General features: G+C 37.5%; 2 protein-coding genes across 5 annotated transcripts in view; one reads left to right on the forward strand and one right to left on the reverse strand.

Moving 5' to 3' along the window:
- LOC148372311 (BAR/IMD domain-containing adapter protein 2) overlaps window positions 1-23,630 on the reverse strand; it is a 37,328-nt gene extending 13,698 nt beyond the window's left edge. Inside the window, exons 1-12 of one of the 3 annotated variants that reach the window (XM_088326978.1) lie at window positions 23,455-23,630; window positions 21,431-21,505; window positions 17,364-17,894; window positions 13,815-13,991; window positions 9,303-9,468; window positions 6,685-6,808; window positions 6,546-6,621; window positions 5,055-5,141; window positions 2,261-2,322; window positions 2,124-2,195; window positions 782-919; window positions 365-517 (exon numbers count right to left, since the gene is read on the reverse strand). In XM_088326978.1, the coding sequence (XP_088183104.1) occupies window positions 365-517; window positions 782-919; window positions 2,124-2,195; window positions 2,261-2,322; window positions 5,055-5,141; window positions 6,546-6,621; window positions 6,685-6,732 (636 nt within the window). In that variant the 5' untranslated portion in view covers window positions 6,733-6,808; window positions 9,303-9,468; window positions 13,815-13,991; ... (1 more) ...; window positions 21,431-21,505; window positions 23,455-23,630. Of the gene's footprint in view, window positions 1-364; window positions 518-781; window positions 920-2,123; window positions 2,196-2,260; window positions 2,323-5,054; window positions 5,142-6,545; window positions 6,622-6,684; window positions 6,809-9,302; window positions 9,469-13,777; window positions 13,992-17,363; window positions 17,895-21,430; window positions 21,506-23,454 lie in introns of all 3 variants that reach the window. The other 2 variants (XM_088326977.1, XM_088326979.1) reach the window with 2 other exon arrangements.
- Window positions 13,881-24,044, forward strand: LOC148372312 (neuronal pentraxin-2-like). Of its 2 annotated transcripts, none has more exons than XM_088326981.1 (6): window positions 13,881-14,067; window positions 17,204-17,900; window positions 19,492-19,792; window positions 20,832-21,082; window positions 21,341-21,520; window positions 23,523-24,044. In XM_088326981.1, the coding sequence occupies exons 2-6, from the start codon at window positions 17,388-17,390 to the stop codon at window positions 23,730-23,732; spliced, it is 1,455 nt and encodes a 484-aa protein (XP_088183107.1). In that variant the 5' UTR covers window positions 13,881-14,067; window positions 17,204-17,387; the 3' UTR covers window positions 23,733-24,044. The 2 variants fall into 2 exon arrangements, with proteins under 2 accessions (XP_088183107.1, XP_088183106.1); XM_088326980.1 differs by having other exon boundaries at window positions 17,335-17,900.
- Window positions 24,045-24,733: the final 689 nt, after the last annotated feature.

Raw genomic sequence — 24,733 nt, forward strand, 5'->3', positions numbered from 1 at the left:
AATAAATGATAACATGGATAAATAAATAAATGAACCAAGCATGCAACTGGAGCAAAAACCAATAGCTGGAACCGCACCAAATGATCTAGTATCAGCCCTATATCAATACCAGGTATTGTTGCTCATCCAGCTCCATCTCTAATTTTCACTTCATTTTAGTAAACCAGCCAACTAAAGGGCAGCTGATACTGCAATCGAAAATTGTCCCAAGAAATGATACCTGGTGTGGTACTGGTAATTCTCCATCAATAGTAACAAAAGTACTTTTTGGTATCAACTCAAGAGTTTAGAACATTCATAAAAAAAGTGACACTGCAAATCTCATTTTTGGGGGTAAAGTATCAAAAGTCAGTGTTATTTTCACCTTGCAGTGGTAGTTAATAAGCAACTTGGTCACACAGCACTGCCGGTCCACTAGGAAGCAGTATCGCCTCCTCTCCTCAGTCAGCGCTGACTTGTAACCCGTGGCGACCAGCGTGTCCAGCTCAACTTGGCGCCGACTCATCACCTCCACCAACTGAGGACGGAATAAACGTGACCTTTCAGGCACATTGTCGCAAACCAGGAATAACACATGTGAAGTCACTTCCTGTTTCACAAATAAACCCAAACAAACCGCCCAACCTTTGTTGACCTTTTACCCCCAAAGGAACACCAACTCATTGACTTCCCTATTAGGTAAGTAGGCTCGCCATTGTGTACCAAACAATCAGCTGATGCAGATTGTGACATGAGCTCATTTCATTTTCCAGAACTGTTTGTTTGTTAATGGCATACTCGCCTGCATCTCTCGGTCGCCGTATTTGTTGGGGTGACGGCTGCCCGAACTCTTTCGGCGCAGCTTCTTCAACTGGGCCTGGCAGCGCTCGATGGAATCAGTTTTGGAGCGCCGCTCTGTCTGATACTTCTTCAGTGTGGCCTGTCGGTTTTGAAAACCAAGAGTGCCATAATACAATAAATAATTATGACATTTATGAAAAAAAATACTTTGATAACTAACAGGGAATAATGTAATATAGTTATTCATTTTGAAAATAGGGTGTCATCATTATGAAATATCTACCTACTATTCTTTCAAGCCTTCATTATTATAATGTAATATTTAATACCTTTGTGTTTAAGGATATCATACTTTTTGTAATACAGTAGATCCCTGGTATAAAACAACCATGTTCTTAAGACAATTTCACCTTATATCGTGGATCAAGATATTTTTTGGCCCCTATTTGCAGTGTTTTTTCCCTCCATACGAGATTAACAACACATTATTTTGCATGCCTGTCTGGTCAATGTCATAAAATGCTGGCCTGCTATTGGTGTTCATCACGGCATCATGAAAATAAAGATACAGTACACTATTGGCTTAACCCTCCCACTATGCCTTTCTCTTCATTCAGTTCAGAATCTCGTCTGCTTTGTCAAGACTTTTCTTGTCGGTGTTACAATACTGAGTTTTCTGTACTATACTTATTTGCTATTGGTCCCAAGAAGCAAAAACACAACAATCATGGAAACTAGGCTTGCAATCGATTATCAAGAAATTTTGAAGGCACACAAATCATTATCCTCACAAAGGTGTATAACCGCAGCCAATCGACAACCAGGACTATTATTAAAAAAAATACTTGATCCATGGCCCTAAACTTTGCAGGCCCTGTTTTTCAGCGCTCAAATGATTGATCTTGCAATGTCTGGGCTTCCTGCTCGTTTTGATAGCCAATTACATGGTAAGCCCCAAACCTGGGATTTGAATGACAGCAGGAGTAATCTGAAATATAAAGGCAATTGTCGAAAAGGACATTTTGAAAAGAAAACGGGTTGTGTGTGTTTTATTTGAACATTTATAATAAAACCATGCCAATAAATTAATAACATTATCACAAAAATTATGATGTTTCCAAATGTAAAACCTAGGAAATATTTTGTCGTTGGTCACAAAAAAATGTAGAAATGATGCTAAGATGTATGATCTCAGATCAGATACATTTTGCTCCAGAAAAAAAATCTGTTGTCATGATATACAGCCTTTTTACATATATTTTTTTCTTTTTCAAAAGATCGTTTCATAATAGGACAATGCTCATGAGACGGTATTGTTGAACAATGCCTCCGCGTTGAATTACCGTAAGGTATTTGATGTCCAGTTCTAGCTTCTGTTCCAGCTGGGCCAGCAGCTCAGAATGAAACAACTTCAGCTGTAGAAAAAGAGCCAAAGTGTTGGGTTGTGTGTCATTAATTTCACACTTTGCCGTCGTCTTACCACGTCTTCCAGCTGCACCTGGATCTGTCTGTGAACTTCAGCCATTTGAAACAATGTGTCACCTGTACAAAAAACCCCAAGAAAATGGTAAAAAAATAATTTGCGATTAAAGGAAAACAAAGATAAGCAGCTTAGCAGCTGAGGTCTTAATTACGTACCAGCCACACTCTGATTAAAGCTTGAAATAATAAATTAAGTCCCTGACTGGTAAGGGTACGGTTGAAGTCTAGTGAAAAGAACATTTAATTATTTTAATATTCCAATTATACAGACGTCAAGCAGTGGTCACCAACCTTTTTTGAAGCTGAGAGTTACTTGTATAGCTACTGATTAGGGCGAAGAACAACTAGTTTGATATTAATTTCTTAAATAGCAACTTGTTATTAATATGTTATCATCATGTTACTACATGGCTGAAATTATTAGAATATTAGAAGCACTGTTAGAATTGGCTCAACCACTAAAACATCTGCCTTGTATGAGGTGATTTAGTGATTAATGTACAGAATATTTAAAAACATATTTTAGAAGAATTTATCATGTATTCCAATGATTTATCATGCCAGTTAGAAATCCAATTTCCTAGAAAATTGCAATAACCCATTAATGCTGGCCTATTTTTAGGACCGGTCTGTGGCTATTCGTGTATTTTAGTGGGGAACCTTGTGCCATTGGGCACAATTTTAGTGACTCCTGATATATATACATTATATTTATATTTTTTTGTTATCATTCTCTTGCCATTGACTTGTCGATGAATACATCGGATTGTAGGAAAATTTCCGCCCGGCGATGAAATTCCTTTATCCCCAACAGCAGTTCAGCGCCAGCCTGAATCACATTTTGACTGTCGCAATGCTCCAGAGTTCCAAGAACCATTTATGCTGTGAGGTTTCTTGAAACAAAATCTGCTTTTGGCAAAGCAAGTGACATAGGATGAGCTACCACAATTGATGAAAAAAATGGCATTGAATGCATAATGCAATTATTTGCGCAAAGTTAAAGTGCACTCTGAAAACAGTTGGGGCAAAAAAATGACCCAATTTTGGTCAATAGTAGACCATTTTATTACATAATTTGACCGATTTGTAATGATTTTACACCACCTGTCCTTCCCTTAACAATAGGGTAATTTTTCTTAGGTAACCCCCAAAATAGGTTTATTTTCATTTTAATACCCTAAATGTACAGTTGTTTTTAAGAAAACCCAGAAAACTAGCTCTTTAAAAAAAATTGGCAGTTTCTTTTCAAAAACGAAAAAAAAAGTAATTTTGTTTAAAGACACAGAAATGAGGTCACTTTTTTAGATGCAATCCAAAAAAATGGAGTCACTTTGTTTTAAAAACAAAACATTGAGTCATAATGGGCTGGCTTGTAGAAAACAACCCCCTATAATTGGGTAATTTTGTTTGAAACTAAAAATGTTGGGTTGCTTCTTAAGCAATATAAAAATTGATCACTTTTTTCCCACCAAAGGATCACAGTTGGTTGTTTTGCACAAACCATACCCACCAAAATTTAGTTTGAAACCATAAATGTTGGCCTGCTTGTTAAAACTCTCCCAAAAAATTGGGTTACTTTTATACCTTTAAATGGTCATTTTGGGTTATATATATATATATATATCCCCAAATTGTTCTTATTTAGTTTCAAATATTTGGTTGGCATCTCTAACACAAAAAAGTGGGCACTTTATTTTAAAACCAAAATATTGGGTCACTTGGCCAAAGCAACCCCCAAAAATTGGTCAAAATATTGGGTTGTTTTGTGAAAATTAAGGTATGCCAGCAAAAACCTGGACCTTTTTTAAACCGCCAATTTATTAGTTCGTTTGTTCAGACCCGATCCCTAAAATTGCTGCCATTTTGTTTCGAACCGCAAAAATTGGGTCACCTTGTTTCAAAAGCCAAAAAACTTGCAAAATAACCCACTCAATACCAGATGATTTTATTATAAATAATCCACAAAAATTTAATTTATTTAGAGCGACCATAAAAGATTGTGGTCAAATTCCACAAAACTCTCAAAGCTGGGTCATTTTTGTTTCAAATCCCGCAAATTTTGTGTGTGTTGATTGATAACAGGACCTGGTCTGACTCAATTTCCCCTTTACAAGGAACCAACCCGGGGGAGTGGCTGGAGAGCATCCACCTGCGCGTAATCAGTGTCCAAGCTTGCACCTTATTATCCTGGCTCTTTATATTGACAAGCTCAAATACCAGAGGTTGTCAGGTCATTGTCACATAAAGTTTGTTTCTTGTTTGGAAATGTTTTTACTTGTTTGAGACCACTTGTTTGTTACTTGATACTTGTGTTTAGTCATAAAACAAACCCAGAAAGTGAGATCAAAACGGTAGATCAGTACTTTTTTGACACAATATGGGCTGTTCCAATGGTGACAATCAAATTGTGAAAATTGTGAATGACCGAAGGGAAGTTTTAGTAGCTTGCAAGGAGGCCGTTGCAGGGTTGGCAAGCCACCTCTCTGCATGGGCCACACAGTGCAGCAGTATGCGACGGCTGGCATCTCGCCCTCCTAACACCCCTGCCCACTTCCCCCACCGTTTTCGAAATCACAATGAGATCATGTGGTGTTGTTAATCTCCCAACAATGAGTCCCTTTTCACTGTGTTTCCTCTCTCTCTACATTTGCTCTTGTGTCTCCATCTCCAACCCTGGACAAACAAAAAACTCACAGGCCCCGCGAACTTTTTTCCCCACGGCATGAATCCTCCGAGCTCGTTTTATATCTGGAAGCAGACAGTCTTTGGTTTCTTTCTCATCACGCACTCACCTAATTCCTTGGAGCCTTGGCTGTCGCTGGCCAGTTCTCCTAGTTTGACCAGAGCGTCAAAGTAGCCCTTAGCTGCCACTGTAACACCTAAGGAGACAACACTTTGAAAAGCTGGGAGCGTACTGAATAATATAATTATTCCCAATCAGATTCGTTTTGACATACAAAACAAAAAAAGTAATAAAAGGCAAATTTAGCAATTTAACCAGTATATTTTTTACCAAACTTTATCAAGCCCTACGGAGTCATTATGTGAAATAAAATCCTATCCAAGAGCTAGGTATCGATATCGTTTGCTAAAAAGCTATCTACCTAGCTAGCGATAACACTTTCACTAACCACATTTACAGTTTAACTAATTATCTGGATCTAGCTACCCACCTTCTTAGATAACCAGTGATAACAACTTTAGCAACTACTAGAAGAGTTAATTACAATTTGAGTTACAATTTCAAAATTAGAAACTAATTGCCAATTGGGTACATAGCAAGCTACTTAACTATTTACCCTACAGGCTAACTAGCGATAACAGTTTTAGTTAGCATTTTTAAAAAAACATTTAAACAACAGATTTAGTGAACAATACAAATGGCAAAATAATATACTTCCACAGTAAGTAATTATTAGTACTGGGAAGCCATATCTAACATAAGGGTTATCTTGATTTCTTTTTTTTTTTTTTCATTTAAGGGTGTGTTTTTTTTTTAATTCAGAGCTGAGCTTTTGGCTCTGTAGGTGTTTTTTTTGCTACCATCGCTCGCAGATAAGGAAGAGAACAAGAAAAACTTAGAACTTACATTTATGTGTTTGTTATCTATCAGATGAATATTGTTGAAAAAACAAGCCACATATTTGACAATGTATCTCTGAAAGGACAAAATGTTTTTGTTTTTTATCATTTTTGTTTTAGATGTCAGTAGGCATTATATAAGCATGGAACATCTAATCAGGTCATCAATAAACACTCCTACTAGAAGCTGCTGTAAGCCACAGCTCACATTCCTGACTTCACTAGTCATTAAAACAGGGTGCCCTTTTAAACCAGAATGCAATCGAAATGGATCGGATCCTTTTCAAGCAAAAGTTGTTGTTTTTTGTAAACAAAAGTGAGCTCCGTTGACTAGTCCTGTCTATTTACATGGTGTGCTATGCGACTTGCCAAAAGTAGAGACTTACACTACATATGGATGTCTACAGCAGTAGCATGCACTATATACTCTATGTGGACTTGAGAATTTTTGTCGTGAGGGCAGAAGATAAAACGGGAATATCCTGGAGAAATAAAACAATTCACATGAAGCATTTTAGCGAGTAAACCAGTTTGCGGTTAGGATTTGACTTTGTACTACAAGTCCCACTAGACTTTGCGATATAAAAATATCCTGAATGAGTGAAATTAATTTCAGACTTTGTGAAAATTTACCTCAAATGGGTTGGTTAAGTAACGAATTGAACGCAAAAATGGGGGGAATATTGTATTCTTCTGCAAACCTGTGAGGGCTTTCTCGTAGTGTTTGCCCATGGTGACAAAATTCTTCAAACTGGGGTTGAAGTGGTCCAGAATACCCTGTTGGCAAACATTTAATAAGTAAGGCAAAACATTTTGAATATTACAACATAGCAAATTTACCTTGTAAACACTTTCGGTCATCTTGTTGACTTCGTCAGTTCGTGACATTTTTTTTAAACTTCAATTTCTTTTATCTTCAAGTATGTAGCTACTGATGGAACACCAGCTTCTTGGTCAGGACACTCTGGATCATAGAAGATGAAATAAATAGATATAAAAAGAATAGGATTCTTTGTATTTATTCAAATGTAGAAGCAAGTGATTAGGGAGAGCATGTGATAAGAAAATAACAAGCAAAGTAGAGGCTGTTTAGAAGGTCACGGGGACCTCACGTCAAGATATAAGTGAACGCCCTTGACGAGAAGCAGATATTTTTGCACGGGTCTCTTTTCGAGACACGCAGGGGCAATTCCAACCATATCTTGCTAATTCAAATATTCGTCAAGATAAGTGGGAAAGGGCGGTGGGGGTGGGGTTCCCAGGTGTCAGAGTGGGATGGCACAAAAGGATGTGCATTCCTGTTCTTGCAAATAAAAAAATTTAAAAATGTATAAATATATTCATTTAGGGCAACACTTCGGCGCAGTGGTTAGCGCGTATGCGGCACAGTTCTGAGGTCATGAGATCGAACCTCCTGTGTAGAGTTTGCATGTGCTCCCCGTGCTTGCGTGGGTTTCCTCTGGGCACTCCGTTTTCCTCCCACGTTCCAAAAACATGCATGTTCAGTTTAATTGGCTGGTCCAAATTGTCCCTAGGTGTGAATGAGCGAGCGAATTGTCTGTCCCTGTGTGCTCTGTGACTGGCTGGCAACCAGTTCAGGGTGTCCCCTGCCCACTGCCTGCGGATAGCAGGGATGGGCTCCAGCACCCCCGCGACCCTACTGAGGATAAGCAGTGCAGATAATGGATGGATGAATATATTTATTTGTTTTTTTTTATAAAAACAGTTTCTGCTCTCTGTTTATAGTTGGGTATAGGGTGCAGGTGGTTTGGGAGCTGACAGGAGATTCATTCATGTGCTCGAGCCTTTTTAGAAGGGCACGAAACAGGGAGGGGATGAGAGGGGGCTAATGCATTCAAACACATTGACTGCGGCAAACGAAACTCAGCATCCATCTCTGTGGCCATCTAGTTGTATTTAACTTGGCTGCTGTGTGACTGTAAAAAGGGGTGGGAGGGCACATTTTTAAAGGGGTTTTCTCGTGGTTTAAAAGGTGAAGATGGACTAAGCCATTTTGGGGAACATTTTTACATGCCAATGAAATGTTAAACATGGATACTGCACATAGTCTCTCAGACTACTAGCGGTTACAGTAAATAGGGAGATTTGAGTTACGATTATGTCACACTGTTTGTGATTGATGTGAGCATTTCCCAGAAAGACAAAAGTATTATAGCACAATTTGACCAGTTAAACAAGACAAAAAAAAACATCACTACGTAGATCACAGGCAAAAAGTTATATGAGCTATACTTCAAAAAGCTGGATGGATGGCTGGCTGGCTGAATGGATAGCTGGATGGGTTAGAAGGAAGGATGGATGGACAGTTAGACGGACAGAACAATAGATGGATTGATGAAATAATGGTTTGAAAAAAGGATAGACAGACGGAAACAGGCAGGCAGTCAGACAGACAGACGGATATATGAAATGATGGTTGGACAAGATGGACAGTGGGTGGATTTTGATTGATGGATGGAATCATGCTTTGTAAGGATGGATGAAACAACAGACGATGAGGATGGATGGATGGATAGAGTAATGGCCAAATAAATGAATGGATAGTTGGAATGATGATTCCAAATAATAGATGGGCAGACGGATGGATAGACGGGTGAATGGATGAATTTATTGTTTGAAAGGATGGATGGACCGACCGATGGATTGATGGATTTTGATTGATGGACAGATTTTAAGTGATTGATGGCTCGGTGGAATGATGGTGTGATGGCATGATTGTTGGAAGGTTGAATGGATGGAAGGATGTTTTGAAAGCATTGATGGACGGACTGAAGGACAGATGAAAATGAATAGCTAAACCTCTGAAACAAAATGCATTACAAATTTTTAATATAAACTATAAATGTGTGGAGTTGTTTAGTGTATGCATCATTTTTCAATTCATACTGCGCCTTTAAATACTAAAAAATGTTTTAATGTTATTTAAGTCCCCAAATTATAGTGTCAAAATCTGATAAAATAATGAAAAGTTCAACATCACTATATATAACTATAAAAACATATGTGCAGTCAAACAAACAAAAACTTGTAAAAAGTGATATCAAATTACTACTGAATGTTTTTCCTTTTCACTATACATCAATAATAGAACTGGTATAGCAATGAATTCTTTCCCAAAAAGCATGAAAGAAGCAGCCTGATTATGTGATTCTAAAAGTTACACAAGATGAATCACTGAGTTAACTTTAAGGTTAGCGCCTTAAAACTAAAACTTTTAAAGCTTGACCTCAAAACACAAACTTCTAAAACTGTGTTAACTCTTGATTTAGAATCAAATTAACGGTTTAAACTCAGTCCTCTACAATAAACCGCTAAGCCCATAAAAAAAATGGTAGTAAATAGTGACCAAACTTTCCAAAATAATAAAAGATAAGTCCATTACTAGACTGAGCAAATCCAACACTACAAAATAAAACAAATATCAAGAAAATAGTTACCTTGTTCTCATCTCATTGTAGGAAGAGGCCAGAAAAAACTTCCTGATGAGCCGTGCTCTCTTGTCTTGCGCCGGGTGCCTTTAGTGAGTGGGGGGTTGTTTCATGAGCCAGGCCACTAAATCTCAGTCCCCTCCACCTCTTTTTCACATGCCCTCTCTCTCTCTGCCTGCACACAAGAATGGAGGTCAGATATTTGGTGCCGTTCGGTACCTCTCCTCATTACTGAGCCGAGTAGCGGCATGCCTTCATGGACGCAAAAAGAAAAAAAAAGGGGAGGGGGCGGGAAAAAAAAGCAGCTGGGAGCTCTCTTCGCAGTCTGCTCGATGTTCACCGGGCTCTCCGGCGGTGCCCGGTCAGCCTGCAAAATAGCAGCAGCCCGAAAGCTCTCCTGCTCTGGCTCCCTCACTGGGCCTGAATAACAATGAGCCAACAGGACCTGGTCTGAATAGCAGCTGGGGAATAATGCCTTGAACTTTTTTGGACACCCCCCCCAAACTGGAAAAAAGATCTGTGCAAGTAAAACAGGCCTGGCCTACATATAAGGAGTTGCACACATTCCTGTTTCCTAAAGCAGTGTTTCTCCCAATTTATTTTATTAGGGTAAAACTTTTTGAATAAATAAATTTGAAAAACGCACAACTAATACAAAAATCCCAATTATGGGCGGGTAGGGTTGGAATTATCTATTTATTAAAATGATTGTACTTAATTTCATTTATAAACAATAGTTAATTCATTTTAACATTTACTGTATTACTACTTATTTATAATATAAAAATATAACTTACATAACCCTTAATACTTTTACGTTGACTGTTAAAATGATTGATCAGTTACTAATTTTGCTATGTTTGGATTGTATTTGCGCTATTGGTGCTTTTAAAATATAAAATAAATAACACATAATAATATATAATGATTTTTTAACTTAGTTTTAATTTATCCATCCATACATTTTCTGCACAGCTTATCCTCAGTAGGGTCGCGAGAGTGCTGGAGCCCATCCCAGCTGTCTTTGCGCAGTGGGCAAGGGACACCCTGAACTGGTTGCAAGCCAGTCGCAGGGCACACAGAGAAAGAAAACTCACTCACTCATTCACACCTAGGGACAATTTGGACCGGCCAATTAGTCTGACATGCATGTTTTTTGGGAATGGGGGAGAAAACCAGAGTGCCTGGAGGAAACCCACTCAAGCACGAGGAGAACAAGCAAACTCTGCACAGGAAGGCTGGGAGCTGGATTTGATCCCATGACCTCAGAACTGTGCTGCGGATCTGCTAACCACTCATGGGCTGTGCCGCCCATAATTCAGTTTATACATTTCATATTTTTTTCTTGATTGATTTCATTTATATATCTTATTCATGTGTTTTATCATATTGTTACTACGTTTCTAAAATATGTATGGATATTTACAGTTTTTTTTCAAATGAAATTATTTTTTGGTGTTTAAACTAATGAAAGGCAATGTAGCGGTAGTTTGAAAAGAATAAACAGGAAAAATAAATACAATAATATCACAATTGCACCTTTACATCCAGTAAAATAAGAATAATGTTAACGAAATTAGTAAAATTTTTTACTAGTGGAGCATTTTTTGTTTTGTTTAGCAGCATAAGCTCAAATGTCATCTTTAAACAAAATTACTTTTAAAATTTGCTTACTTAATATTTATAATAATATATTTCCGTGAAGTCACAATTTGATAATGTATAAAAAAACAAATTAAAACGAAGTAAAATAAAAATAAAATTACTATATATTTTTTAATCTGTGCTGTAAAATAAATTTTAAAAACAATTACATCCAACGTGCAGACTTGTATGCCAGTGGAACAGTATTATTTCCTACATAAGCTACAAAGCAATCTTTTTTTAAGAACTTCCTGTGGCACACTGGAGGAGGCCCTGCTTTTGTTGCCCGCCTCGTTTAAACGACCTTTCTTGTTCCCGGGAAAAAATAGCCGGACACTTCATTAATCATGCTTTTGTTTACAATAATCTTAAGAGTCCTCCATCGACACAGTTTTAGGAAACCTAAGTTAGGAATGTTATGTTGTTTGATTTCCAATTGACTTTTGTGAAATCAAATTAACTTGATGTGAGAATTTTACATTTTGTCTTTCTCAAGTGAACCAAAAGCTCATGTGATGCTGCGTGAACTTTGAAACGTGACTACGCTGAAATATACTGAGGGATATTACCCAAACATTATTCCGAGTCAATGATGAAATGTGAAAAAAAAAATCAGCTCCCATAGTTTCCATTTTTAATCATCGTTTGCATACCTGTCAACCTGTATGTTTTTGCCGTACAAAGCACGTTTATTATGCATTTTAAGACGTCTACAACATACGAGAAAATCTGTACGGGAAAACGCAAATTTGTCAATTATGGGTATACACCGACTATCCCGAAACGGCAAACCAATCAAGTCAAACGAGTTCTCCGCGGTAGCCTCCATCTCGGTATAGTTTTTTTCGTTGCAAATGAAGCAAGCGGTTTGATACTACTGTGCGCATGCGTCTGCCGCCTGGGGATTTCCCATTATGCATCATTACGATCAGGGGTTGATTGAGTAAATTTGAAATACATGTGGTCTTAAAAAACATCGGATTTCATGTGGTAGTTGAGTAGTGAAAGGAAGTCCGTCTCTTTTTAGAGAACCTGCTTTTTTGGCTCAACTCAAACGGCTCACTTGCTCTGATTCATTATATTACGAATTATTATGTTGTATAAAGAAGTTAAGAAAAAAAGGAAGTATAAAAGGAGAAAATGAAAAAAGACAGATTTGTGGTTATCCTTTTAACCAGTATATTAGCAACAATAATTTAATGCAGAAAATAAATAATTTGAATAGGAAAATGTATTATTCTACTTAATTCTATTTGCATGTATTTTTTCCTTCTACAGTGAACTTCATTTTTGAACTTTTTTATAATAAACCTCATGTCGAGCAACTCGGTATCTCACAACAAAATGTTAATTAAAAATATATATGATATAACGAAACACGTGTACAATATACCATGTTAAACTACATAAATAAACACGTTTGAAAAAAAATATGGTGTAAGATTATTTTGTAAGGGAAAATACGACAGTTTGTAAGACAGTGGAGCCGTGGAGGTTGAGTTTCTTCTGCATTAAATTGCCAAACCTTTGTTAGCCACTAGAGGGAAGCAACTCTCAACTGGATTTAGGGACACGAGTAGCTATCAAGATGTCATACAGTACTCATAATTATCTCAAGTCTGATCCTGCTTCTAGGAGCCAACAGATATACATGGTGCTATAGCAAAGTGAAGCTACGATTAGTCCCATATTCAGCCAATAGTTGGAAACCTTAGCTGCAGTTTAGAACCCTTGTTTGAGAGCAAAATCTTACTTTGACAGACACATTTGAGCCCTAAGATCAACCTGAAGCCCTTGTTGCAAGCCCTAGCTGAAGTTTAAAACCTTGATTTGAGAGCAAAACCCTACATTAAAACCTTAAGGGAGCTGCATGGAATTTGGAACTTTGATACACTCTGCTGCCATCTCTTGGTTTGTCCCTTCTTTTTTCATCTTTCTCAAGGTTTGGTTTGTCGTTTGGACTCTATTTAATGCAGGCCTTTTCTTACTTTCACTATTTTTATGCTACACTGAAAAATACATTAAAAAAAATATATGCTGGACGAGCATGACATCACTCTCAAGCTTTTCCCCCACCTCGAACCTATTGTGTGCTGCTCCAAACTGCTCTGCTAAAAGTCTGATAAAAGCAGATAGGTGCAGTGAAAAATAAATAATAAAGGCTCTTTGAACTCAGTCGGGCATTGTTAACACATACACACAACGCACCCCACCTTTGGTGTAAGCACGAGGGATAGTCTGAAACCCTACTTGCAGTTAGAAACAATTAGTTTGAGAGCAAATCCCGACTTCAAAACTTTAAATTTGAACCATAGGGTTTGTCCAAAACCTTAACTGCAGTTTTAAACCCTTGTTTTAGACTAAAGATCTACTTTAAAATACCCTACTTGAGCTCTAGAGTTTGTCCAAAACCCTAGTTATAAACCCTAGCTGCGGTTTTGAACCGTAATTTGAAAATCCTTATTTTTACCTCCTATTTTGAGGTCTAGGGTATATCCAAAACCCTAGTTGCAGTTTTAAACTCTAGTTTGAGAGCAAAACCCTACTTATAAACGCTAATTTGAGACGTAAGGTTTGTTTGAAACCCTAGCTGCAATTTCAAGATATAATTACTAGAAAAAAATGACCCGATTCTCCTAATCTACTATTGAGTTACACAGCTGCAGTGTCGTCCTTGAATGTAAGAACTAAAGCCGTCTGTGCCTTGCTTGAAACTTAATCTCAAAGAAAGCCTTTTTACGTACCACAAAACCATTTGTGAATATAATGGTAGCAACGAGGTATTCAAATTTCATTAAAAAAAAACATTTCTGTGTTTTAATTGGAATATCTCAAATTACTTTTGACATCCGAAGCAGCACCGTGTCCTGCAGTCACCTTTCATTCCGCCGGTCTAGCACGGCACAAAGCAGGTCAGTTGCTCACGTGCCGGCTTGCCCGGCAGTCACTTAGACGACAGCGGATGTCACATTCTCGCATGGTCCTTTTGAGGGTAGGGCATCAAAGCAAGAGGAGGAATAGGTAGGAGAGGAGGCGGGGTCTATGGTGATGGGACTGAAAAAAAAAAGGAAATCCTTCACAATCTGTTCGGTGTGCGTACAACTCTGTGCTCGAGCGACGCTGACAGCAGGTAAGAAATAATAATTTTCTGAAAGAAAAAATAAGCACACAAAAAAAATGGCTATAGGAGTTTTTGAGGAAAAAAATCGAGTATGGGAACCGTCAGTAGCACTAAATGTTTTAGTTACAGCTCTAAATACTAAGAATGAAAAAGGATAGCAATAGGATAAATGAAACATTTTTACAATTTTAACTTCATAAAGTATTCCAATAAATATTTTGAAAGTTATTTTCAGAAACTTGTAATTAAAAAGGATTAAATGTAGGTTATAGAAGGTATACTGTATTTGTGAAGTAAAATATTATATTACCAGTTTTGTCGTTACGATGTAGAATACGATGTTTTTAGGCCTCCCTTTATAGCATGTCGCTACTCTAAGGCATCAACAGGAATTTTTTTGCGCAGTCAAAACCTTTGCTATATTTGTGTAAATGGCAAGTGTCTAAGATGCCTGTGTTCTATTGGTCAATGTCACAAAAAGCGTACCTTATGTTGGTTTGAGCCACTGAATCATTACGATTCCAATAAGTATGCCAAAATGCCCTTCTTTATATTCAGCTCAACATCTCGCATGCTTTGTAAAAAAATTGCGGTAGGCTATAAAGTACAGTATTTTTTGTACAGTATTTCTTAGGGGTCCAATGCAATCAGACGCTGAAGGGAAAAGCAAAAAATGATAACCATGGAAACAAAGCTTGCAAATATCAAAACATAGTAAGAGGGCACACGAATTGCAACCTATAGCGGGCATGGCCACAATCAATCAACGATAGAGACAGTTGATAGAAATAAGGAGGCAAATAAATCAACCAAGTATTCTGTAAGCTTGTCAATTCTCAAATATTTTAAAATCAGTTTATTTTTGATTTACTGTTTCCTCCCCCCCGCATGCACCTGCTACTCAGCTCGACCAGTTAAAGTCACGTCTCACCAAAGGGAAATGTAATTTTCTTCTTTGCATGTATATTTATTTATAATGTTATTTAATCATATACATGTTTGCTACACATAAGTAGTACTTACTATACACAATTTTGTTATTTTAATAGTTTTATCGGGGGTACAAAACACATTAGCTGAACGAATGTTGACGCACATCATATAGTTGAAATGTTTTCCTGTTTTAAATATTGTATCCACTTTTAATCACACATGTCAGGCTTTAAATCACCACTAATGGAACTATTTAAATATCCACTCGGAGCATATGGTGCCGCAACCTCGCTGTGGATTAAAGCAAACACACACACACTGCGAAAAGTGAGGGAGGGATGAAGCAGGGCTAGTGCAACTAGTGCCAGTAATTAGGTTAATTGAGCTGCTAGTCAAGTGACGGAGTGGCACGATTGGTGTTGACACAATTCTCCACTTGTACCATCTGTCCAAGGGCTTAAGCCCAGTCACTCGTGCAACGTTTAAGTCCAACTTGGGAAATTCGAGTCCTTTTATTGTTTAGTTACATGCAGTAAACACGCAAGTGTACATAGGTCACTGCGAGCAACAGGAGGTCACATGTGTGGCATTTGAAAATGTCCACCCTGTATAATAAAGGACGTAGTAAATATTTTATGTTTGTTCGTTGGTGTAACTATAAATAGGCACATGAGGTTAGAACACATAACGGCACTTCAATAAATCAACGAAAATTGTTATTGTTTGTTCAGGATGTAAATAGTCCCCCAATTATTTATTAGTTATTTAAAGGGACATTGTGTATTACTTAGGTCCTCCTGTTGGTAATAAAACAATAATTCATAACAAAAAAACAATATTGATTTAAACAATAAGAAAAAATGCATGAACTAACGTATAGACGTGCATTTTGAAAAATACTCATATGTAAAATATTTTTATTTTAAATAACATGATCCTCCCCTAGTTGGAGCTGACATTTTTCTGCCATTATGGTGCTACGGGTATCCCCAAAAAACAAAAAATCTCTCAAAAAGCTGGGCAAAGAAATGGAAAAAGAAAAATGCAGTGGTTTGGTCATTTTTAAGTCTCCAAGTTTGTATTCTTCCTTATGCTTTTTCGCACTTCTTTTTTGATAGCACTGCACAATGAGGCGACACCTGGTGGTCAAATACTACACAAGTGTCCATTTCAGGAGTAATTGTTTTTTAAATCTGTCTAATGTATTGTTGCCTTTATTTAAAAACAAATCAAATTAAATATTTGTCGACCAAACTCATTTTGGGGGGGAATATTCTTTTTTTCATCCTCAAAAAAATAAATAAATGAAGGAATTCCTGAGAAAATCCTGCATATGGGGATAGGTACCAGAACTTTTTAATTTAAACAGCCTGCTATTGGAAACATAAATAAATAAATACATGTGAAAAATCTATTTTTATGTGTGTCTTGATTTGAGTACACTTACACAATAGTTCTAAAAGTAAAATGTTCTCCTCTGCACTATCGTACTACAGTGTTATTGTTACTGTATAGTGACTTGTTTACCTGACTGCCCATTTTGCACATCTGGTTAGCTGCTCCTCTTGCACTCTTGCACTCTTTTCACTACTGTATAATACTATACATAGCCATAATTATTTAGTATATTATTAGTACTTCAATACTCCAACTCAATACAACATTTTATTTAAATCAGTACATTCAAGGAAACTGTGCGGGTCAGATGTATCGAAATTTCGTTATGTATACACGTGTACTAGAATGACAATAAAGTATATCTGAATCTGAATCTCTGAATCTGAATAGACATCTTCTGTTAACCAAAAAGTAGTGTTGGAGAGAGTAGACCTTGACCTTATGAAAAAAAATCGATCGGCCAATACTTACTTTATTTGTCAATCATAACTATAATGACTATAATAATGAGATATTGTTGTGAGAACCATAACACATAGATATTGCTGACAGTGCGTAGGATTATAGATGTGTTCATGATCTGTGAATACGTCACTTCTAAACATTATACAAGTGTTCCAATACTTAATGTCACGGATGCCTTGGCTAAAAATACAGAAATTATTATCACATGGCACTATCTTAGCTTTACACATATTTATACCTACAACGATATTGATCTTTATACTCAATTTTGGGATGGTTCATTATCAAATGAAGCGTTTCGATTATTTTTCGTGGAATCACCGATTTACACTTTTTATTTTGCCCCAAGGACCGTACAAGTACCCAGCAAGCCTGATCTAAAAATATCTCGCCAATGTTCGGACATGGTGATTTTCTAGGAATAACCGATCACTGTTGTTGACACCATTGAGTTGCTCATTTTTTGGATTCACCCAACAGCTCTGTGAAGAAACAAAAAATAAACCCACTTGGATGATGGACTTCAAACGTTGATGATCATCAAGATGAAGACAATACAGAAAGCTCCACATGTCGTTATCCTCCTCCTCTTTATCTCTACATCTGCATCTCCTACATCGGACTTCAACGATTTTCACACTGCGCCGCCACGTTTCGTGTGCACTCCCCTTCCGCCGGATGCCGACCCCGCTTGCCATCAAAGCCGCCCACCCGCCAGTTTGTGGGGAGCGAGCGATGAGGCCAAGGCCACTATCCTCCACCTTCGTGAGAGCCTGGTGCATCAGAAGGAAACCATCCTGGACATGAGGGAGACCATCAGGGAGCTGAACTCCAAGTTGGCATTGTGCGAGGGCATTGCCATGGCGTCTCGGGACCATCCAGAGAGTTTGCCTTCGGACCACGCTGACAGCGGGGATCACGCAGCAGACTCAGAAGGCGTGGAAAAGGACTTGGACAAAAACCAGAGTTCGGGGGACATCGGGTCCTCGCAGGAGCAGGTGGAGAGGATGCTCCAGGCACTCAAGGAGCGGTTGGACAACCTTCAGGTGCGACATGTAAAATTGAAATTAAATACTGAGAATTATTTACAATACAGTAGTGAATAAATCAAGCAAGTGGAACACAACAAAATTAGGCGTGACAATTAATGAAGCCACCTCAACCAAGTGCCTTGGAAATAAGATGAGTAGTTACGACAGAAAAGCAATAACTTTATTCACTTGAAATTCCTGGCTTAATCCAACATAGTCCTTCAGAATTATTTGGGTAAAAGGTGACAACAAGGAACTAATAACGAAACTAAATTCAATTGAAACTATTTCACTAAAACTGAGATTATACCATATTTGGAATTGGTGAGAACCGATACCCAAGTATGAGAATCAGGCCAGGACCAGACCTAATTTAAAATTAGTAGGTAGTGAAAACAGCAGCTAATATCATTAATAACCGTCTTTTTCGCGATCAAGTGCAAAAAAATAGAATATATAATTGCCATTAATGACAGTTTACGGATCCGTTAACTGCCTGGGTCGTCGGGGAACCACTGAGCATGCAACTCAGAACAGCTTTCTCCACTGTGGACAGTTCCTGGCTTCGGTTTGGGTTGTGGCAAATTTGAAACCAGTCCATTCTTAATATAGTCTGCCCAGTTCTTTTTCTGGTCTTGTGATTAATTGCCATTAATACAAAATGTCACAAAACAAATTTAATAGGGATAATGACAGTGGTATAAAAAATATGTTACCGATTCCTCCCTAATCTGTCATTGTCTGGATGCTATCCTCATTTTAATGAAGAACCCTATAATATTTGGGTGGTTTTAGTTAAAACAGACTGTTTATTCATCCATGTGATTTTGCCAAAGATCTAATCACATTTGATGGACATTTTGTCAAAGGTTCAGATACTTTTTCATACCACTGTAGCCATTCCGTTAAAATTATTTCACTGTGTATCCATTTTTGGGGGGAGAAATTTCGGCAATTTTACTGGTTTTGTCTGTACTTGCATTTCCTCATTACTAATATAAGTTTAATTATTATACTAGTACATCACGATTCATTCACCTCAAGCGTCCGTGCCATCTCAGGCTTGAATCGTGAGAGCAGACACATGTCAGGAGTTGTGTCGGGATGAAGGCGGGACCGAGGGGGGAGGAATGAGGCTCAGAGATCAGTAGTAATTACGGTGATCTGTTTTGACTGAGGTAATCGGGCCATGCGCATGCACAAAGCTCGGATTACCTGTAAGACGCACCCAAAAGCTACATGAAACAAACAGGAGCAAAAAGGCGGTTTTCTTCCAACAACGAGAGGCAGAGTAACGCTTGGATTAATTAGCTGCCAATCACAATGGAGGTTAACATGCAGAAAATTTAAAAACAAGCTATTTTGCAATTGTCTTATATTGGAGTCATTTAGATAGATAGATAGAAAGATTCTTTATTCATCCCCTACAATTTAACTCTTGGTTCTATAAAAAATATCTGAAATGTAAACCCACCGTAAATATAACTCAGATGTAAACGTTTGACTCTGTAAATGTGACATAACAAGCCAAAATAGGCCTGTTGATCCATGTCAAACTTAAGGCCATCTTTTCCACTGACAAACGTTTCATCTAATCCTCAAATAGAAGAGAAACTCGTCCCTGACCTACTCCAGCTCGTTGAGGGAGCTTCTACAGAGGAAGATCAACACTTTAGAGGAACAACTTCACCCGCATGACAATCAACACCTCAACGACCAGACGGAAGACAGTGGCAACAACACGACTACCGACTTGGACCACTCGGACGAGCACAGCGACGGAGGCCTTGATGATGAGGACGAAAACGAGCGTGACCACAACGAAGCAGATAGTTACGGATACCTCCCGCGTGGCGGATACCATGGCAACAAAGTGGAGAACATGCTCAACCACATTCACCAGAAAGGTATACACAGAAAGTATGCAAAAGTAGGATATTGTGAAAAGAAAGGGACAAGAAGTGACAATAAGTATTCATATTCTGAATCCGTTTTCCACTTCAGTAAAAGAAAAAGTGGTCAAACGTAACTCATTTACTGCCAGCCCAGATAATACTTTGCCAGGCAACTTTAGTGTTGAAAACGGAAGCTGTCATAGGCAGCAGAGGTAATATCTTAAGCCCAAACCAGAGTCCCTCCCTAATTTGACGTCAGGTCGGGGCTAAAATGTCAATCCTTACGTTAAGGTTGGGCTGGACTTTTCTCTCGATGACGTTTTTTCAATTTACAATTGTTCTTCTTTGTCTCTCTGCCTCTCTCTCTCTTTGGGTACCGCGCTATATTCTTGTGGACGTTAGGCTGCTGAGGTTATTGGCCCAATTTTCAACCTGTCTAAATGACGGACAGACTTAAAACTTTCCTGTCAATTCTTTGTTGGTTAATGTAACCTCTGCTGACACAGAAATATAGAAGAAGTAAACGTTTACACAGTCTTGTGTAATTTAGATTTGTTACTAAAGACAGGCTTTTTTTTGTTATTGTAAATCATGACTCCACCCAAGAACTTACAAATAAGACACGAACTTTCAGGATTGCTTTGGGCTCGGTCCTGCAAATCAAGTTAACTAGTCGGGCCCAGACTGGGCTTTAATACCCGCGTGTCAAGCTGGATTGTTTCAGGCCCGATCTTACCTCTAATTACAAGTGAAAAAGTTGAATACAATACAACTATGTGTATATGGTGAAAATGAAAGTATTCCATCCCAAAAATCATGACAAAATATTGTAGTAGGCTCTAAGGCTTAGAGTCTAAGCTATAATCAGCTATATCAAAAAAATAAAAGGATTGCAACATTTCAGTGGATTCTTCATGAATCCAGAATGTATGACATTTTTGTTTTTTAAGTGCATTACACAAAACAAAGGACCTAGTCGCCACGATATTTTAATTTTCTGAGACAGTCCTGAATATGTATAAAAGATGCATTAACTGGAAATGTCTTTCAGGTTCTGCCAAGAAGAACAAGGAGCCTGATGCCTTCCAGCTTAGCTTCCCCATGCGCACCAATTTCATGCACGCTCGCGTCAAGCGAACTCTTCCAAGCGACATTTTTGCGCTCACACTGTGTCTACGGCTCAAGGCAGGCGCCGGCCCTCCTGTGGGGACGCCCTTTTCCTATTCGGCGCCCGGCCAGGCAAATGAGGTGGTGCTGATCGAGTGGGGTGGCAACCCTGTGGAACTGTTAATCGATGACCAGGTAAGTGGGTTTGTTCTTTTTTTCTCTCTCTCTCTCTCTCTCTCTCTCTCTCTCTCTCTCTCTCTCTCTCTCTCTCTCTCTCTCTCTCTCTCTCTCTCTCTCTCTCTCTCTCTCTCTCTCTCTCTCTCTCTCTCTCTCTCTCTCTCTCTCTCTCTCTCTCTCTCTCTCTCTCTCTCGTTTTTTTGTGGATTGAGATTTCGTAGCGGCTGCATACATTTGCATTTTTAGTTCTCTTAACGCCACTTTCTTTCTGTGCAGGCTGTCTCTTTGCCAGTGACTCTGAGCGATGGTAAGTGGCACCACGTGTGCGTGACGTGGTCAACTCGGGACGGACGCTGGGAGGCTTACCAGGACGGCAACCTGCAGGGTTCCGGTGATGGTCTCGCCCCCTGGCATCCTGTCAAAGCAGGAGGGGTGTTCATCCTGGGACAAGAACAGGTGACCATGAATAAATAAAACATTTTCATATTTGGATATTCGGAGGCTTTCATTATGTAAAAGCTGTTATGTTCTACATGATCTGTATCTGTGATTTACAAAATAATATTTTAGATTTTTATTCAGTTAAATATTACATACTTACAGATTACAGCATTTTACTTGATCACTTCTACCAGTAATTAATTTATAATGGTACGGTAAAATAATAATTTCAAATATCAAGTTGTTGAACAATGTCAGAACTACGAGCATTAAATTGCAGGTAAAATGCACGGATACAATGGCAACTTGACATTTTTCTGAAGATAATATATAAAAGTTTATTTTGATAATTACTCTTACCTTTCTTTCCCAAATCAAGACTACCAAACTAATAAAGTGCGCAAATCATTTTGTTGTTGCATTTTCTTCCAGTTTCAAGGGTAATCCAATTAAAAGTCATGTGACCCTCGGAAGCTCCTATATGTCTGGGATATTGGGTGGAAAGAAAAGGGGGTATTTATTTTTGTTTTATTTCATTGTATAAAAAGTTTTACATTGTACATAGAATTTGGTGTCATTTTTTTAAAAACACAAGAATATATTGGACTTTTAATAAAAGCGTTACCTTTCCTTCACTTATTCATTGTACATCTTTACTCGCTTGTTATACGAAAAGTGCAAAAAAATATTTCAAATGGTTTCGATTAAAAAACACAAGAACTGTATTTTTACTGTAGATTTTTTTTTTTTACTGCGTAGATTCCAATGCTAACAATATATCAGTAAAACAGTACTTTTCCACTATGTGTAATATTTAGTGCCTCTTAGTGGAACAAAAAAAACTTTCAATCAGTAAAAAACAAAATGTATGTATATACCAGTATATATATATATATATATATATATATATATATATAAATTGATTTGAACACTAGGCAAAAATACATGAACTATCACTCCTATGTTAATTTTTATAAAAAAATGATAGGTGGAGAAATTTGTATTTCTTTTACATGGTGGAATTCCTACATAGGTCTCGCCAACATGTTTGTCTGCTATCTTGTTGTGGCCCTGGTTTACATCCACGTTAGACAGGGGTTCCCACAGCTTAAGGCAGGTTAAATTCAAGACTTTTTAATGCCTTTTTAAATCAAAATTTTTCCGTTATTGTGGTCACGCAATGTTGCCACGAAAGTAAATGCATGAATTGTGAATTGTTAAAAAGGACAATAGATAAATCTTACCAAATCTCTTTCAAGAAACACAACTCGTATTCATGTGTTCACATGTTTAAGACTTTTGAAAATTGGATTTAAGATTTTTCATACAAATTAAGGCCTTATTTAAGAATAATGAATTCAAAACCTTTTAAGACTTTTAAACGATCCACGAAAACCCTGTAGACAATAAGGTCATCTAGTGGTCAAATATCACACACTGGGGCTTTCATGATTTACATTTAAAAAATGTTTAAAAAAAAACACAATTTTTTTTTCAATTACAGAAATGAGTTCCAATGCTAACAGAATTGCAGCAAATTATTACCTATCCTGAAAGTTCCTCAACTTAAACTAGAGCTTTGAAATTTGTGAAAAGTAACTTATTTATTCTTGTTGACTCGTTTCATTGTTTAAAAAGTTATATACCAACAAAATGAGTTGAATTAAAAAATTAATTACAGAAATTTGTTACAGTGTATCGCTCAATGCTAACACAACTACAGCATTATGATGATATTCCTTACAGCTCCTCAACTTAAATTAGCCTGTTGAAAGGTAATAAAAATAACTTATTGATACTTCCTTATTCGCTTCGTTGTATGACAAGTATCATACGAATACAATTTCATTTCAATTCGAAAAAAATACATGGACATGTTTGATTCTCAATGTAGAAATTAAGGCAATTAACTGGGAAGCGTCCAAAATGGCGGAGAAATACTCTATTACCTTGCCTTAAAGCTCCTTAACTTAATTGAACTGCTTGAAGTTTGTTAAGAGTAAGTATTCATGTGCAGGACACCTTGGGAGGCCGCTTCGACGCCTCGCAGTCCTTTGTGGGCGAGTTGGCCGACGTGCAGATGTGGTCTTCTGTTCTGACCCGGGCGGACATCCAGGCCTTGGCGTCCTGCGGCGGACACCTGTCCGGTGACGTCATTTCTTGGGCAGAGGCGGAGCTAGAGCTGCACGGGGGCGTGGTCAGACACGCCTTTGAACCATGTCAATGAAAACAAAACATTTTTCTACGCAAAATAGATAATACCTTTACACTACAAATGGAGGACAACTTCAAAACGGCTCTTAAATAACAATGCCTTCTTCGTTTTTTACTGTGGTAAAATAGTGGTCAGAATTTATGCTGTAACGAATAGTTAAATAACTTTGTTATAACAACGTGTTGACGAATTAATGTGGAGAATTTTCACAGAAATACAGCTAAATAACCAAAGAAATCGTCATCATTTTGCTCAATGTATGTAGAGTTACGTAGTCATTTGATCACATGCAACTGTAAAATTGTAATAGTGTCCTGTAAAACTCATCTGCGAATGTACTGTATATAAATATTTTTTTGTCATATTGGTTTTAAAGTGAATTTGTTCAAAAACTATTTTTAACTTTGTGAAAAGTTTATATATGTAACCAATTTCTAATAAAAGAGCAGTGCTAAAGCAACACTAGCACTGTAGAAGGGGTCACCAACTAGATGCCTGCGGGCTGCGGGCACAAGGTATCCCCCAGAGTTTGTACACGACTTCCGAAGATAGCTCACTATTAGATTTGCAAAATGTTAAACAATTCAAACCATTTTAGAAAATGTGTAGTATCTATACAGTAGTAGGTTAGTAGGTTTTCAAGCTGGCGCACAAAATTATTAACATGATCAGTGTCTTCACATACAGAACGAAATCTAAATAGAAACTCTGAAAAATTTGATCAGCCTATCAATAACAGTTATATATATATATATATATATATGTATATATATATATATATATATATATATATATATATATATATATATATATATGTGTGAGGCAACCTTTTCTGGAGACTTTTGTGTGTGTGTGTGTGGTTGACTGAACCCATTTTACTCCTAATAATGACAACTATAAAATAACATAGCATAGTAATAATAGTACAACATAATACTAATACAGGTTTTTATTTCAAATACACATGTAGCACTGGTCCTTCGCACTGATAAGAAATTCAAATATGTATATGT

Source organism: Urocampus carinirostris, chromosome 2, assembly GCF_059441175.1.
Source record: "Urocampus carinirostris isolate Australia breed hairy pipefish chromosome 2, RoL_Ucar_1.0, whole genome shotgun sequence".
NCBI classification, from domain to species: Eukaryota; Metazoa; Chordata; class Actinopteri; order Syngnathiformes; family Syngnathidae; genus Urocampus; species Urocampus carinirostris.